This window comes from Thalassophryne amazonica, chromosome 2, assembly GCF_902500255.1.
Source record: "Thalassophryne amazonica chromosome 2, fThaAma1.1, whole genome shotgun sequence".
Classification (NCBI taxonomy): Eukaryota; Metazoa; Chordata; class Actinopteri; order Batrachoidiformes; family Batrachoididae; genus Thalassophryne; species Thalassophryne amazonica.
The window spans coordinates 37442502-37459011 of NC_047104.1; the positions used below are offsets into that span (position 1 = coordinate 37442502).

The 16510-nt window shown below is 43.6% G+C and overlaps 1 protein-coding gene across 1 annotated transcript in view; it reads right to left on the reverse strand.

Annotated features, from left to right (window-relative positions):
• Nucleotides 1-5758: 5758 nt before the first annotated feature.
• Nucleotides 5759-16510, reverse strand: part of LOC117503528 (ATP-binding cassette sub-family C member 11-like) — a 45450-nt gene continuing 34698 nt past the window's right edge. Inside the window, exons 13-20 of the mRNA XM_034162794.1 lie at nucleotides 14795-15013; nucleotides 14525-14722; nucleotides 11400-11491; nucleotides 8843-9029; nucleotides 8442-8531; nucleotides 7481-7607; nucleotides 6618-6777; nucleotides 5759-5846 (exon numbers count right to left, since the gene is read on the reverse strand). Coding sequence (XP_034018685.1) covers nucleotides 5759-5846; nucleotides 6618-6777; nucleotides 7481-7607; nucleotides 8442-8531; nucleotides 8843-9029; nucleotides 11400-11491; nucleotides 14525-14722; nucleotides 14795-15013 — 1161 coding nt within the window. The remainder of the gene's footprint in view (nucleotides 5847-6617; nucleotides 6778-7480; nucleotides 7608-8441; nucleotides 8532-8842; nucleotides 9030-11399; nucleotides 11492-14524; nucleotides 14723-14794; nucleotides 15014-16510) is intronic.

Below are 16510 nucleotides of genomic sequence, written 5' to 3' on the forward strand. Positions count from 1 at the left end.
ACCTCTGGAGGAGGATCAGCAGGGGTAGACCTTAGCCGAACTCACCCACCAGGACAGAGGGGAGCTTTGTACAGGCTGCTAAATGCCCAGAGTGTCCCAACCACTTGCCTGTGCGACATCAACAATACTCCCCCCACACACGAAATGCCTTCCCCCTTGTACTTCCTGTCCCCTGGACTGCACAACCTTAATCTGGTCATGGTCACCCCACAGGACATGGCAATCTTGGTTCGAGAGCTTCGTCTTCCACAAGAGTTTGTTCCAAAAACCTTGGAGCAGCTCCTGCCCCTCACAAATCACATTCCCCATGAGCTATTTGAGGAAATCATGCCACAACTAAGTCAGACAGCTGCATACCTGTTCAGGATACACCGTGACAATGCCAACATCTCTTGTGCTCAGGAGGGCCTCCATACTCAACTGTGTGGTCTTCAGTCTAGTATGGACATGCTAGCCTGCATGATGGAGCATATGGAAAGGGAACAGCTAGGGCTGGCCACCACCACCCTGAATGTGGGCAAGAATTCTCTGGGGGCCCTGTACAACCTGGCCAAGCAGCACAAGGAGCTGGAAAGATCCATCAGAGAACTGCACGACTGTCTGAAAGCCAGAATTCCTGATCCTTCCCCCACTACCCCTGAAAGGCCAACCTCCCCATGTTCCCCAACTTCTCCCAAAACTTCAGATGCTGAGTAAATGCTGAGGAGCGCGGACTGACGTAATGGCACTGAACACGGACTATGATCTTGGTTCTTGAGTTTGAATTGCGGACTGGTTTCAGAAATCTGAGTGTAAATAAAACAAAGAAGGATATATGTTAGTAACGAAGGTTGGGTAAATGTCTGTCCTTACCATCATCTGCGTAACACAGATAAAGCTAAATGCATACACATAGATATCACATTGCAAAGTTATAAAAAGGGGACCCTTACACGGCGTGTTTGTAGATTTAGTAGTAAAAATGCACCATAGGGACCCCTTTTTTCTTAAATTATAGCATGCCTCAAGAGACATGCATCGCCTAAATTTGGCGTCTGGCCAAAAAGGGCATTAGAAAACAAGCTGAAAAAGAAGAAAAACAAAGTGGAGAATGTTGAGAAATGGCCTATAATGAAAACCATTATATGATTGACTAAGGCAAATGACTTAAGGACGGACATGAAGGGAAACCATTTATTGTGTTTATCATTTAACTAGACATAGCTGCGCTAACCTTAGAATAGTTTCTTGATTGGTTGACTAAATAGTGGTAACGTAGGGGTTATTTGATGCATTTAAATAATAAATGTGTGACGCTTTAACAAAATAATATGTAGAACCAAGTATAATGGGTTGGAGCCTCTGGTTGAGTGAGTCAATAGATGCCAGAAGATGATTGGTTGCACTGATGTCAATGTGAAGCCTTTACTTTGCCATGATTAAGAGGTTGATGTAACTTGTTTTATGTGGCCATTTTAAGTGCCTTGAATTACACCAAAACTCAATGTTTGAATGTCACCTTGCGTTGATATAATCCAGCTAATTGCTCACCTTGTGCCTTAGTATGTAGGTTCACCTGCACTTCAATATATTTTCCGTGTGAAATATCACTGATATTCATATCCGCACCAGAGTTATCAGTAAGTCGAGTGATGTGTTTTTCTTTTTTATTGCAATGCACAAATGAGGATGTCTTGTCAGTAAACAACCCAAGAGTATAGTTGATGTAATGGGACTCTTTCGAGTCCCAGAGGAGGGACTGTAGAAGAATTTTTAGGTCCATATTTGAACTGTGATGAACTATCAAGTGTCCTGATCCGAACTGTATGTCCTCTGGTTGAACTAGCAGGTGTTCAACCCAAAAAAAGGGCTCTATTAGTCATTTAGTCTGTCAGGGGCTTTCCAAGGCCTTTTAGGTGCTTTCCCGCAGGCCGCGTGCAGGGGCCTCAGGCCAGCTGCACGTGTGGCTGAGGCCACGTGCGGAGGGGGCCTCAGGCCAGCTGCACCTGTGGCTGAAGGTCTTTTAAAAAAATCAGTTGTAAATCCTTCATGTTTTAATGGGAGCGTTTGTCACATTGAAATAATGGCCTAACACCTGCTTAGGGTTCACTAGAGGACGCTTCCAATAGAAAACCATGTCTTGGGAATGAAATAAATAAAAAAGTCGAAGGAGGAGCGATGCCCGCGGGTCTCCAATAAATAGACGAGCGCGGTTGTCATATTCAGTCTCTCTAGAGGACTCAGTTTGTCTAAGCTTTGTGTCGAAGGCTTAAATAAACTTAAAAACTCTGTGCATTTTATCTTGCTTAAGGCTGAATTATTCTAAAGTGTTGTGTCATTTTCTAGCATATCACTTGCAATTAGTTTGTGTTATCTAAAAGACGACATCCTGAGAAGACTAAAGACGAGCCGCGACACTGGGACAGAAGGAGGGAGAGGTGATGGCGACTTTGGTGTGGAACTTGGCTGTTGGTTCCTGTACTGTGGAGTGCCGTGGAGTTGGAACTGGTGGAGACAACGAAGCTGGAGTCAAAGCGGGAGGCTGCTGGGAAGCCGGTGGGAAAAAAATAACCAGGAGTTACTGCAGCGTCGGACAGTGTAATGGTGAGTGGTTTGTCTGAGTAAAGGTTGTAGATATCAGATTCATAAAGAAAGTCCATAGGGTCCTCGATGTAGAATGGCACTGAACCCTGCCTGAACTGCGTTTTAATATCTCTTAACTCGGGGAATGTGGTTAACAGCTCAGGCTCAGCAAAAAAGATCTGATCAAGTGCCGAAAAAATACACTGTCTGCATCGTTGACTGTGGCAGTCCCGATATTCAAAAAATAAGTCTTGAATCCTGAACAATAATGTAGCCGTGTCCTGGAGCACCTGACCTTCAGCCTCGGATGACGTTTCGTCATCAACGTCCTCCCACTCGGAGTCACAGTAAGTGAGCGGAAGGCTGGACGCCAGGTGGCATTCAAGCTGTCCAATCCAGGTTGGGAGTCTCTCAACAGGAAAAAACTCATCCAGACTTTCCAGGTCTGGGAAAAAGTCATACAGCCAAGCGTTGGCCTCTACGTCAAGGGCTTGGTTGACATAATTAAATTTCTTCTTGGGTGTGAAGCAGGAACAATAATCAAAAAAGAAACTGATTTCAGAAAAAATGTCTTTGATGGTGGCAAGGGCTTTGAGTGTGACGGCAGGTGAGGAGTTCGCTGGGTCAAAGTTTTGGCCAGTTTGTACTGTCAGGTTGGGTGGGAGCCTGGCACCCGGAGAGGGTGGACCCACAATGCAAACTCCCAGACCAGACTCCTGTTTTCCAGGGTGAGGTTCGGTACACAAGTTGTCAGGCAGTGGAGCAGAGGTACAGACAGGGTAAGGCAAAAATGCAGTCATATCCAGGCAGGGGTCAGAGGCACGAGCAAACACCGACATAAGGGCTGAGGCAAAAGGCGTGGTCAAGAAACACGGAGCAAGATTCAAGTACACGGCAAGACAAAACAGGACTGAGTATAAAAGGCTGGAATGTGTGCTAGAAATGACAACAAACTGGCAAAGGTGTGGTGGCTGGGAGGAGATTAAATAAGCAAGTGTTAACAAGGTGCATGTGAGGAGAAGGATCTAGAAAGGGGGCGTGGCTGGTGGACAAAGAGCATGGATGGGGTAAGATAGTGAGGAAGGGATTGTGCAAAGTGGAGTGATGTAAGAGACAAACACACGTGAGCCAGTGCAAGAGCGGGAGTGAATGAAAACACAAAGCAGACTGGATCAAAGTGTGAGAGGAGGGCACAGAGCTGGTGAAGTAGCATGACGTGACAACACAAACATAGAAGCGAGAGGGTTGAAGACATAATAGCAGGTGCAGAGCGTGGAGTGAAACGGAACTATGAACCAAGCAAAAGAGACGACAGAATAAAATATAATACTGAACTGGGCAAGAACATGAGAACTGATCAGGGAATACATGAACAAATGAATACTAAAGCAGAACAACAAGAAAAACAGAGACTACATGATAACAGATATAAAACCCAATGTTACAATGTAACTGATAACACAAATGAGAAAACAAGCAAGTGATAAACTAATGATCAATAATGCAACCACAAACTGGCTGAAGAAAACTAGAACAGAACAAAAACCAAAAACCCAATATGAAAGCAGAACAGATAATAATAGAAAAAAGAATAGCAAAAATAAACAGATGATAACTAAATGATAATGAAAACACAGACTGACTGAGCAAAACAAGAACGGAACTAAACCATGGCAAAAGTATGAAAAGTAACAAAGGAAACAAAGTGACAAAGCAAAACAGAACAGAGAGAAAACACATGATGAAAAGAAACAACTAATAAAGCAAAGCAGGAGCAGATGATGAGTAGAAGAAAGAAGGAAAAAACAAAACTATCACCCCGCTCAGAGCAAAAACGTGACAGTTGTCTTGTTGAAAGATCCGGCACAACTTCAACTTTGTCACTGATTCATGAACATTGTTTTCAAGAATCTGCTGAAATTGACTGGAATCCATGTGACCCTCAACTTTAACAAGCTTCCCAGTACCTGCACTGGCCACACAGCCACACAGCATGATGGAACCACCTCCAAATTTTACTGTAGGTAGCAAGTGTTTTTCTTGGAATGCTATGTTCTGTTTCAGCCATGCATACCGCCCCTTGTTATGTCCAAATAACTCAATTGTACTTTCATCAGTACACAGCACCTTATTCCAAAATGAAGCTGGCTTGTCCAAATGTGCTTTTAGCGTACCTCAAGCGACTCTATAGCTGAACGATGCACAGAGACACTGTCTGCAGCAAGATGATATTGTAGGTCTTTGGAGCAGGTCTGTGGGTTGACTGTGACTGTTCTCACCATCCTTTGCTTCAGCTTATCTGAGATTTTTCTTGGCCTGCCACTTCGGGCCTTAACTAGTACTGTGCCTGTGGTCTTTCATTTCCTCACTATATTCCTCACAGTGGAAACTGACAGCTGAAATCTCTGAGATAGTGTTTGTGTCCTTCCCCTAAACCATGATGTTGAACAAATCTTTGTTTTCAGGTCATTTGAGAGTTGTTTAGAGGCTCCCATGTTGCCACTCATGAGAAGAGATGCAAAGAGGGAAAACATTTGCAAATGGCCACCTGAAATACCCTTTCTCATGGGTATTTCAGGTATTTCTCTGCGTAAGGAGTTCAAGGGTCAATGAGCTTCCCAAACCAATTTTGTGTTCTAGTAATTAGTGCTAAATGTATTCAAATCAATAAAATGACAAGGGTGCCCAATTTTATGCGCACTTTTGTTTATATAATTGCACACTTTCTGTAAATACTAGAAACTTCATTTCACTTCTCAAATATCAGTGTGTTTGTCTGCTATATGATATACTGTATTTAACTGAAATTTCTGATCCAGACAACCAATGATTTATTAAGGAAAATCATGAAAATTATCAGGGGTGCCCAAACATTTGCATACAACTGTATAAAAGTGTTTTGACTGCAAATTAATGGGGGCAGGGGGGCTGTATTGAAGTGTCCACAGAGAGACTAACTGTGTTCATGCTGAGGAAGATGCTCAACTGAAATGAAGAACCCCCACAAGTCATACAACTACTCTTGTTAGTCCTACTGGAAGACTAATGGTAGGTTTTCAGTTTACCCGTCCACTGTCCATGACCAGGATGCGGTCTGACTGCATCACTATGTTGAGTCTGTGTGTCAGCCATATGATCTTAATGAATCAACTGCATTAGTTCTATTACACTGGGGGCTATAAGCCACTGTTTGTTCTTAACATACTTTATCCCTCATGTGGGTCTTCTCCAGAGCTGCCCAGATCTCTTCATCACTGTATCTCTTGAAGGGATCCAAGTTGTACCTGTAGGGAGACATTCTTGCACTTCCAGTCTTACATTCACATAGAACACTTGACAGGAAGTCAAGTGAACATTTCAGCTTCCACAATAAGATCAGTTTGTTCTGAACAGCAAATGTTACAAGCAAAATATTTAACTGATCAAGTCTTTCGGCTGTGGAATGACTGACCCTAGAACTATTTGGGAGACTTTTGTGGAACAGTCAACTTTTCAAATCCCAGATGTGGGAGCAGTAATGTAGTCATGCCACTTCAGTTGGGGGAGCCACCCAGGTTCAAGGTATAGGTTCCGGGGGGTGGCTGGGGGCAGCTCTTAAAAAGAAAGTCAAAGCTGAACCGGTCTTCTGTGTGTCCTTAGCCTAGTGAAGCTAAAAAAATATCAGTCACCAGGTGTTAACATATCAGCTTTTAACAGTATCACTGGTTAAACATTTTAATCATTGATTTTGAACAAGTTGATGCTCTGTAGCATGTGATAGCGTTATGGAAAATAAGTTTAAATGCTTTAGAGTATGCATGTTGGTTCTGATAAACTACATTTTATGCTGAATTACATTAACTGTCCCATTTTTCGTCCAACCAGCAACCTTAAATACAATGACTTAACTTCTCAGACTATGGTTACTGTGGTTGTGAGTTTCTCAGGCTTTATTTTTGTTCAATAGTGCCAGTAAAAGTTTAACCATAACCCCCCCCCCCCCCCCCCCCCCCCCACACACACACACACACACACACAAACAACCTCCTTTACAGGGGTATGAAAGCTGCATTTACCTGACCGTCTCAGTGAAGAGGACTGGATGTTGGGGGATGAATGACAGTTTCTTGTGGAGGTCAGTTGGGCTGATTGTGGTGATGTCAATGCCGTCTATCACAATATGTCCTGCAGTTGGTTCTACTAGCCTGAAGAGAGCCACAGCCAGGGATGACTTGCCTGAAGAATAGAAAGTAATTTAGGGGAACATAGCCCAGGATTAAGAGCACCTGCTCCTGTTACCTGCAGATACTGCATAAGTGTTAAATGGTCCAACATTGGAGTAGGAAAAGCTGTCACTATCCAGTGGCCTTTAGGACTGAGAACTCCTCAAACGTAAATCTGTATGATAGATAATTTGTTGCAATTTAGTGATCACATCCATTTATAGCTGGGTTGGCTGATTATGCAGATCAAAGATCATGTCCTGTGTCTTTTCTAAAGATCAATAGCCCGAAGGCCATTTTAAGTCTCAATCTGGTCGACACAAATCAGACGCATCTGTTCTGCCTCACGGATTCAACACATCTCAAGTCAGGGTTGTGCAAAGATAAGTGTCTAAGACCAGCTGACATGAACCAGGTATTTTCAGCAAGGAGCAGGCGAAGGCAGTAGTGATAGGTGTAACAATTTCAAGTGACAAATATAAGATGAATTCTAAATTCCTGAAAGTGAAACTGAACAGATACAAAACAACCCCAAGACTGCAAGTGTGTACTGGCCTCAGCTGGGAAAGTAACTCATGATTACTTGGTGCCTAGATGTTCAGATTGAGTAACTGGACTATACCCCGTGCCACTCAGTGAGGCCATTTTGTAATAGAAAGTGGTTGATAGTTTTGTAACTGGCCTTTTAGTGCATTGAGAAAATAATCATAGCTTACCAGAGCCTGTCCTTCCCACAATGCCAAGCTTCTCCTTGGCACCAATGTGGAGGTGTAGATCATGGAGGACGATGGGTTTACGGGGCCTGTATTTCATCGTGTAGTTCCTGAAGGTGATTGCTCCAGCCTGAGGCCAGTCATTTGGGACTGGAGTTTCTTGTATCTGTTGTTGTGTGGGCCGCCAGAAGAGGAGGTACTGCTGGCCCACCACCAGAGGGCGCCCTGCCTGAAGTGCGGGCTTCAGGCACGAGAGGGCGCAGTCGCCTCACAGGAGCAGCCAGGGTGACAGCTGTCACGCATCACCTGCAACAGCTGTTACCCATCATCTGATCAGCAGGGGAATATCAGCAGGACGACGCCTCCACCTCTTTGCCGAGATATCGTTCTACCTGGAAGGTAACGTGCTCAGCTGACTGGTTAACAGTGATCTTTTGTGACTTTTGTGAGTTGTTTAGCTGACTCCTTTTCCAACGAGTGGTGGAGGTAGTTTTCCTGCCGTACGGATTCCTGGGTGCAGACGCACCCACATTTAATTGTTCTTTTGTTCCTCGCCAGCAGTACCAGGTCCGACACGCGAAGGCAGTGGCCACCTGGGAGTTCGGGACTTGGCGGCTCCAGTATTCCCGGGGTCTGGTGGCGGAGGAAATCGTGTGGTTCCGGTTCTGCTTTGGACAGACGTCTCCTATCTTCGAGCCTGCCCACACGACACCTTTTGTGATTTGGCTTTTGTCTATTGTTGTAATCTGATTGTATTTGTTGTGCCCATTCACAACAGTAAAGTGTTGTTATTTGACCTCATCCATTGTCCGTTCATTTGCGCCCCCTGTTGTGGGTCCGTGTACCTACACTTTCCCAACATCTGTGGTCCAGGTTCTGCCCTACAACCCTGAAATAAATCAGTGAGTGACAATTCTCACAGCAATTGGGGGAATGAACAGAGCATTTTATCATTTGGACTGACCGCAGTGATCTCCAGGACACGCTCCACTGAATTGAACCGGGCTATTATCTCCACCAGGAGGAAGATCCAGTACTGAAACATCCCAGGCAGCTACACAAGACAGACAACATTTTGAGCTGGGAGCAGTGTGAACAAGATTCAGATTTTTCATCTTATGAGCCATTTACCTTGATTGTAAAAAAACAAACAAACTACATATCAGTGATTGTGCCATATCTAAAGTACTGCTGTAAAGTAATTCTTTCTGGTATCAGGATTGTAGATTTATTTATTTATTTATTTTTTGTAGTACACATGCACACACACACAGTTAGTCCTGTTTATGAAGTGATTCACATTAAACAGTGCGTTGAGTGATGGTTCAGTTAGTTTGATAAACGTTAATGTCCCATGGCAGGTACCTGTCCAGCATAGACCAAGGCAAGGGTTTTCATGGCAACACTGCTATTGTAAGGAAACAGCAACACAGCTGTTGTGATCCCCACTGCCAAAACTCCTGCACTGAAGTCCAACGCAATGCGGCACCACCGTGAGCCGTAGTCAAGCAACAACTGGTGGTTGATGTTTGTATCACTCAGCTTCTTGAACCTACAATGAACCAAGATCCAGACTGACTTGTTTACCATAGTAAAACCCCAATACCAATGAAGTTGGGATGTTGTATCAAATGTAAATAAAAACACAATACAATGATTTGCAAATCCTCTTCAGCCTATATTCAATTGAATACACCACAAAGGCAAGATATTTAATGTTCAAACTGATAAACTTTGTTGTTTTTGTGCAAATATTTGCTCATTTTGAAATGAACATTTCAAAAACGCTGGGACGGGGCAACAAAAGACTGGGAAAGCTGATAAATGCTCAATGAACACCTAATTGGAAACAGGTGAGTGTCATGATTGGGAATAAAAGGAGCATCCCCAAAAGGCTCAGCCGTTCATAAGCAAAGATGGGGCGAGGATCACCACTTTATGAACAACTGTGTGAAAAAATAGTTCAACAGTTTAAGAACAATGTATCGCAATATTCAATTTAGGGATTCCATCATCTACAGTCCATAATATAATCAGAAGATTCAGAAAATTTGGATAACTTTCTACATGTAAGTGGCAAGGCCAAAAACCAACATTGAATGCCCATGACCTTCGATCCCTCAGGCGGAACTGCATTAAAAACCGACATTATTGTGTAAAGGATCTTACCGCTTGGGCTCAGGAACACTTCAGAAAACCACTGTCAGTGAACACAGTTGGTCGCTACATCTACAAGTGCAAGTTAAAACTCTACCATGCAAAACGAAAGGCATACATCAACAACATCCAGAAATGCCATCACCTTCTCTGGGCCTGAGTTAATTTGAAATGGACATACGTAAAGTGGAAACGTGTGCTGTGGTCTGATGAGTCCACGTTTCAAATTGTTTTTGGAAATCATGGACGTTGTGTCCTCCAGACAAAAGTGGAAAATGACCATCCAGATTGTTACCAGCGCAAAGTTCAAAAGCCAGCATCTGTGATGGTATGGGGGTGTGTTTGTGCCCATGGCATGGGCAACTTACACATCTGTGATGGCACCAACAATTTTGAAAGGTACATCCAGGTTTTGGAGCAAAACATGCTGCCATCCAAGCAATGTCTTTCTCAGGGACGTCCCTGCTTATTTCAGCAAGACAATGCCAAGCCACATTCTGCCCATGTTAAGAGACAGCGGCGACAGGTCTCCATGTAATCCCTATGGAAGGATGCGTTGTGGCACCACAAAAGTTCAAGCCACTAAACGCGACGCGATGGACGCGAATGAAGCGGCGTGAATGAAGCGATTTTGAGCAATTGTGGCGTGATTGTGCCACGTTTGTGGCACAATATCGTGTCGCCCTCCTCCCCAAGTTGAAAAATCTGAACTTTTTCGGCTTGTTGTGCCGCAATGACCAATTAGGGACTGGATATGTAGTGACATGAAGATGTTGTTGTGAAAGTGTAGGAACACGGACCCACAACAGGGGGCGCAAATGAACGGACAATGGAGAAGGTAAATAACAAGTTTTACTGTTGTGAAACGAGCACAACCAATACAACAATCAACAATGTGGGATTAAGCTGAATTCTGCTGGTGTCGTGTGGGCAGGCTCGAAGGTAGGAGACGTCCGTCCGAGTCGAACCGGAACCACCCAGATCTCCTCTGCCACCGAACCCTGGAAATACCGGAACCGCCAAGTCCCGAAGTCCCAGGTGGCCACTGCCTCCGCTCGTCAGATCCGGTACTGCTGGCAAGAGAGAGCAACAAACACACAGGTGTGGATGCGGCTGCACCCAGTAACACGGAGAGGGAAGAAGCCGCCTCCACCTCTCATCACGTTAAAACAGGAAGGTGAGTACTTATCCAAGCAATTGGCTTTCGGTAGTCAGCTGTCCTGAAAGGTTTAACACGTATTATCAAATATACAGAATATGCTGCAGAGTAGTTTACCTCTATCTCAAGGCGATATCTCGGCACTGAGGTGGAGACGCCGTCCTGCTGATATACCTCCGTGCTGAGTGGAACAGCTGTGTCCAGTGATGGGTGACAGCTGTCACCCTGGCTGCTCTCGTGAGGCGGCAGCGCCCTCTGGTGCCTGGAGCCCACACTCCAGGCAGGGCGCCCTCTGGTGGTGGTGGGCCAGCAGTACCTCCTCTTCAGCGGCCCACACAACAGATGTCTGGAGTTCATACTTGATGTGGACATGTCCTGTGTCTGGCAGCCAGCCTGTGAGCAGGAGGGGAGAGCGAGCATCACCGCAGCAGCAGGTAGTTTTTTTTTATGTGCACGCGAGAACAAATCCTCCGTGAAGATCATTTTATTAACTACACAGATGTATGATAAAACAAATGGCGACTGGTTTATAACACAGTGATGAGAGTTTGAGGGGAGAGAGAGTGAGGAATTGCAGGGGCAGCCAGTTTCTTTTTCTTTGTTTACATGTGCGCGCCCGAACAGTACAGGAGGTCCTCAAACTGAGTCCTGGAGAGGGAGAAGTACCACTGAAAGCGGCCGTCATCCGGATGCAGCTCCTGCAGAAAATGATGAAACGTCTCATGAGGATATGTGAACCCAGCGACGGCGCCGCGAATGACGTTTGTCGGCTTTCCACAAAAAATACAGCACAGTAACTCGCTCCGTGCAATCAAGGTCCACCATGTTGACTCGACGGCGAGCGGAATAGAAGCTCCTCCTATTTGATGACGCAGGCGAATTTTCACAGCAAAGGTTTCCGCCCAAGTAGAGCGAGACACCGGGTGATGGTGGCGCGTCCATCGCCAGGCGAAGGAAACAAATTTGTGGCATTGCGTCACGTGCGGTGTGAACGTGGTGTTACAACAGTGTGGCTTCGTAGCAAAATAGTGCGGGTACTAGACTGGCCTGCCTGCAGTCCAGACCTGTCGTCCATTGAAAATGTGTGACGCATTATGAAGTGCAAAATATGACAATGGAGACCCCGGACTATTGAACAACTGAAGTCATACATCAAGCAAGAATGGGAAAGAATTCCACCTACAAAGCTTCAACAATTAGTGTCCTCAGTTCCCAAATGCTTATTGAGTGTTGTTAGAAGGAACTGTGATGTAACACAGTGGCAAACACACCACTGTCCCAACTTTTTTGAAATGTGTTGCAGGCATCCATTTCAAAATGAGCAAATATTTGCACAAAAACAATAAAGTTTATCCGTTTGAACATTGAATATCTTTTCTTTGTGATGTATTCAATTGAATATAGGTTGAAGAGCATTTGCAAATCATTGTATTCTGTTTTTATTTACATTTTACACAACATCCCAACTTCATTGGAATTGGGGTACATCAGCAGAACGCAAATGTTGAGGAAGGAGAGACGCACAGATCGATGTAGTGATCCTTCTTGTTATCATGAATTGTACTGAGACCCTGTGTAACAGATGTGCACATGTGCATGTGATGCAAAATGACCGACTGTCCCCTTCCTTTTTCTTGAGCTGACAGATCACACCCAGGACTTTGCTGAGGAAGGAAGAAAAGAGAAATTTTCAACCTGTGATGATCCATCCTTTTGAGAAAGGAAGCTGAACCAAATGTTCTGCACTGAGACCATCTAGCCTATGGAGCATTTTGCTATCATCATTAACTTGTCTTGCACTTACCTCCTTTTGCTTGGCAACTTTGACAGCTGCATGTAATAAGCTAGTATAGAGGTGTAACATTTTAGTACATAGGACTGTGCACAGAGCCTGAAATTGTACTTTTGTCTTGGAATTATGCAACGCATTTTCAGCCATTCCAAGTTGGCTGTCATGTTACTGAGCTACAGTGAGGAAAATAAGTATTTGAACACCCTCCGATTTTGCAAGTTCTCCCACTTAGAAATCATGGAGGGGTCTGAAATTTTCATCTTAGGTGCATGTCCACTGTGAGAGACATAATCTAAAAAAAAAAAATCTGGAAATCATAATGTATGATTTTTTTAAATAATTTATTTATATGTTACTGCTGCAAATAAGTATTTGACCCCCTACCAACCAGCAAGATTTCTGGCTCACACAGACCTGTTAATTTTTCTTTAAGAAGCCCTCTTATTCTGCACTCTTTACCTGTATTAATTGCACCTGTTTGAACTTGTTACCTGTATAAGACACCTGTTCACACACTCAATCAATCACATTCCAACCTGTCCACCATAGCCAAGACCAAAGAGCTGTCTAAGGACACCAGGGACAAAACTGTAGACCTGCACAAGGCTGGGATGGACTACAGGACACCAGGCAAGCAGCTTGGTAGAAGACAACAGCTGTTATGATTATTTATTAGAAAGTGGAAGAAACACAAGATGGCTGTCAATCTCTCTCGGTCTGGGATTCCATGCAAGATCTCACTTTGTGGGCTAAGAATGATTCTGGGAAAGCTCAGAACTACACAGGAGGACCTGGTCAATGGCCTGAAGAGAGCTGGGACCACAGTCACAAAGATTACATTAGTAACACATGATGCTGTCATGGTTTAAAATCCTGCAGGGCAGCAAGGCCCCCCTGCTCAAGCCAGCACATGCCCAGGCCCGTTTGAAGTTCACCAGTGACCATCTGGATGAACCAGAGGAGGCATGGGAGAAGGTCATGTGGTTAGATGAGACCAGAATAGAGCTTTTTGGAATCAGCTCCACTTACCATGTTTAGAGGATGAGAAAAACTCCAAGAAAACCATCCCAACAGTGAAGTATGGGGGTGGAAACATCATACTCTGGGGGTGTTCATCTGCAAAGGGGACAGGACGACTGCACCGTATTGAAGGGAGGGTGGATGGGGTCATGTATTGCAAGATTTTGGCAAACAACCTCCTTCCCTCAGTAAGAGCATTGAAGATGGGTCATGGCTGGGTCTTCCAGCATGACAATGACCCCAAACACACAGCCAGGGCAACTAAGGAGGGGCTCCGTAAGAAGCATTTCAAGGTCCTGGAGTGGCCTGGCCAGTCTCCAGACCTGAACTCAATAGAAAATCTTTGGAGGGAGCTGAAACTCCAAACCTGAAAGATTTGGAGAAGATCTGTATGGAGGAGTGGACCAAAATCCCTGCTGCAGTGTGTGAAAACCTGGTGAAAACTACAGGAAACGTTTGACCTTTGTAATTGCAAACAAAGGCTACTGTACCAGATATTAACATTGATTCACAGGTGTTGAAATACGTATTTGCAGCAGTAACATACAAATAAATTATTAAAAAAATCATACATTGTGATTTCCGGATTTTTTTTTTTTTTTTTTTTTTTTTTTTTTTTAGATTATGTCTCTCTCAGTGGAGTGGAGATGCACCTAAGATGAAAATTTCAGACCCCTCCATGATTTCTAAGTGTGAGAACTTGCAAAATCGCAGAGTGTTCAAGTACTTATTTTCCTCACTGTATGTGGCTGATAAATGCACCTTCAGAAAGGTGCAGCCTCTGAATTGAGACAGCCCATAAAGATAGACCTTACTTGCTGGTATGCAAACCAGCTCAGCAATTTTTGGAAGAGTTTGATGTAGTTTACTAACATTCCAGTTTCCTGAAGTATAACAGAAAAAGGATTATAGTTCCTACAGTAACCCATATCCAAGGGTTTTGGTAGGCAAGAACAAGGGCCATGATGACTGAACTCAGGATAATCAGACAATACATGATGAATATGTTCATGAAGTGAAGTAGGAGGGTGTCCATTTCAACCTGGTCTCTGGAGAAACAGTTGATGATTTGCCCAGTTGGTGTAGTGTCAAAGTAACTCATTGGGCTCTCCATGACCTGGGAAAAGGGACTCCAGTCAGGGTTTCTGCACTCAACTTTAATCATGTAGGTTGACTTCAGCCTTCCTACCTTACTCAGCAGGTTGTTATGGAGTGTGGTTGCAGCACGCATTGCCATCTTGACGAAGCAGATTGATTTGATGATGGTTAGTGCCATCATGACAGCCAGCAGCACACCGCAGACCCACTGGTAGTAGTGCAGGTTAGGGTTCAGAGTCACATTCCCATCAGTTGGATAAGTCACATTCACTGGACATGTCACGTTCTCTGGACAGGTCAGATTGATAGCCTGGAAATCAAAGAACAGTTCAAATAAACCAAACAAGTCCATCAGGGTGCATTCTATTCAATCAGGATAATTTATTTCAGTACACAAGATGAGGTTACAGCAAGAGTTTTAAAAATTTTGTCTCAGGAAGTGTTTTATTGTACATCTACAGAAGCCTTTGCAAGTGTACCACTATAGTGGTAGTTTCCCCATTTTAAATTCTAGAATGGGGATCCCTGGGATATCAGGCTCTCTCCTCCAGCTTCTAAGTAGTCAGTAGTCTTCACATGTTGTATTGCCATTGAGCGATACATTTTAGCCAGACCTGTTGAGTTTAGTTTTAAAGAGCCTCCTTGATTAAAATAGTGCCAGGCTGTGCCTGGCAGCCCATATACGTCCCCTACCATCAATCTGAATTCAGATTACGAGTTAGAAATTGGGCAACAGACTAAAACAGTTTGTGCCAGATGTCATTTTATTCTGCATAGCAAGTTATTACTTGGCGTGATGTAATTGCCTTCTGCTTCCTGTAGTTTTGTCCCTCGCCAAAGTTTAATTTGCTGTTGAAAGCCTTCAAAAGATTGTAAACCAAGATGCCAATGTTTGTGGAAGTTAAATTATTTCAGTTAACCCTTAGACCATCTCGATGCTACCAAGAAATTCTTTTCATATAATGTCCATGTTTTTCATATTAGGATCTTCATAACAGTCTTAGCTTTCTGAATGAGATATTGTCAGATCCTGCAAAACTATCATGTAAAAAGTTGAGTGTATCAGTTGGTCTGAGTGTTATGCCTACAGTTAATACATGTATGGTCAAAGTTCATAACCAGGACCTGACGTCAGACTGGAAGGCTATTAACATAATTTATAGATGCTGTAATCATGTGTCAGAAATTGGACAGTTACTGTCCAACAGACCAGTTTCAATGTGAACTTGTTACTGCAATGATGAACTTGTTACTGCAAATAGAATAGTAGAGAAGCTGAATCTTTGACTGGACTGGGTTGCTTGATGAGAGGACGTTTCGCTTCACTTCTCTACTATGGAAACCACCTGGACAACTGAGAGCCTTCACAGATACGTTGTTACTGCAAGCAACCACTTTATTTGATTTTAAGTGATTGTGTTTTTGCAACTGAAATTTCATAGACTACCATGGTCTTGAACATAGTTTGTTAGACTGGTTATGTTTTATGGGGCAATAACTTCTTGTAGTATAGTCAAGTAATTAATATCTACAGTGGTCTCTGTTGTACTGCCACTTTAAGTGTTAAGTATTAGGGCCTCTTCACACATAACACGAAAGACGCAGTTTACATTTATTTGTAAAAAAACAACACACACATTACATTAATGTGTTGGTTTTTACATAGAATGACTGAATCAACCAATGTGAGCAGAGGCTCAGTTTACCCATAATCCCTTTGGGCTGTGTGCTATGTTCAAAACTTCAGAATTAGTATATTATTTAAAAATTTTAATATATGTGTTGTATTTTCATTTTGTACAAATGA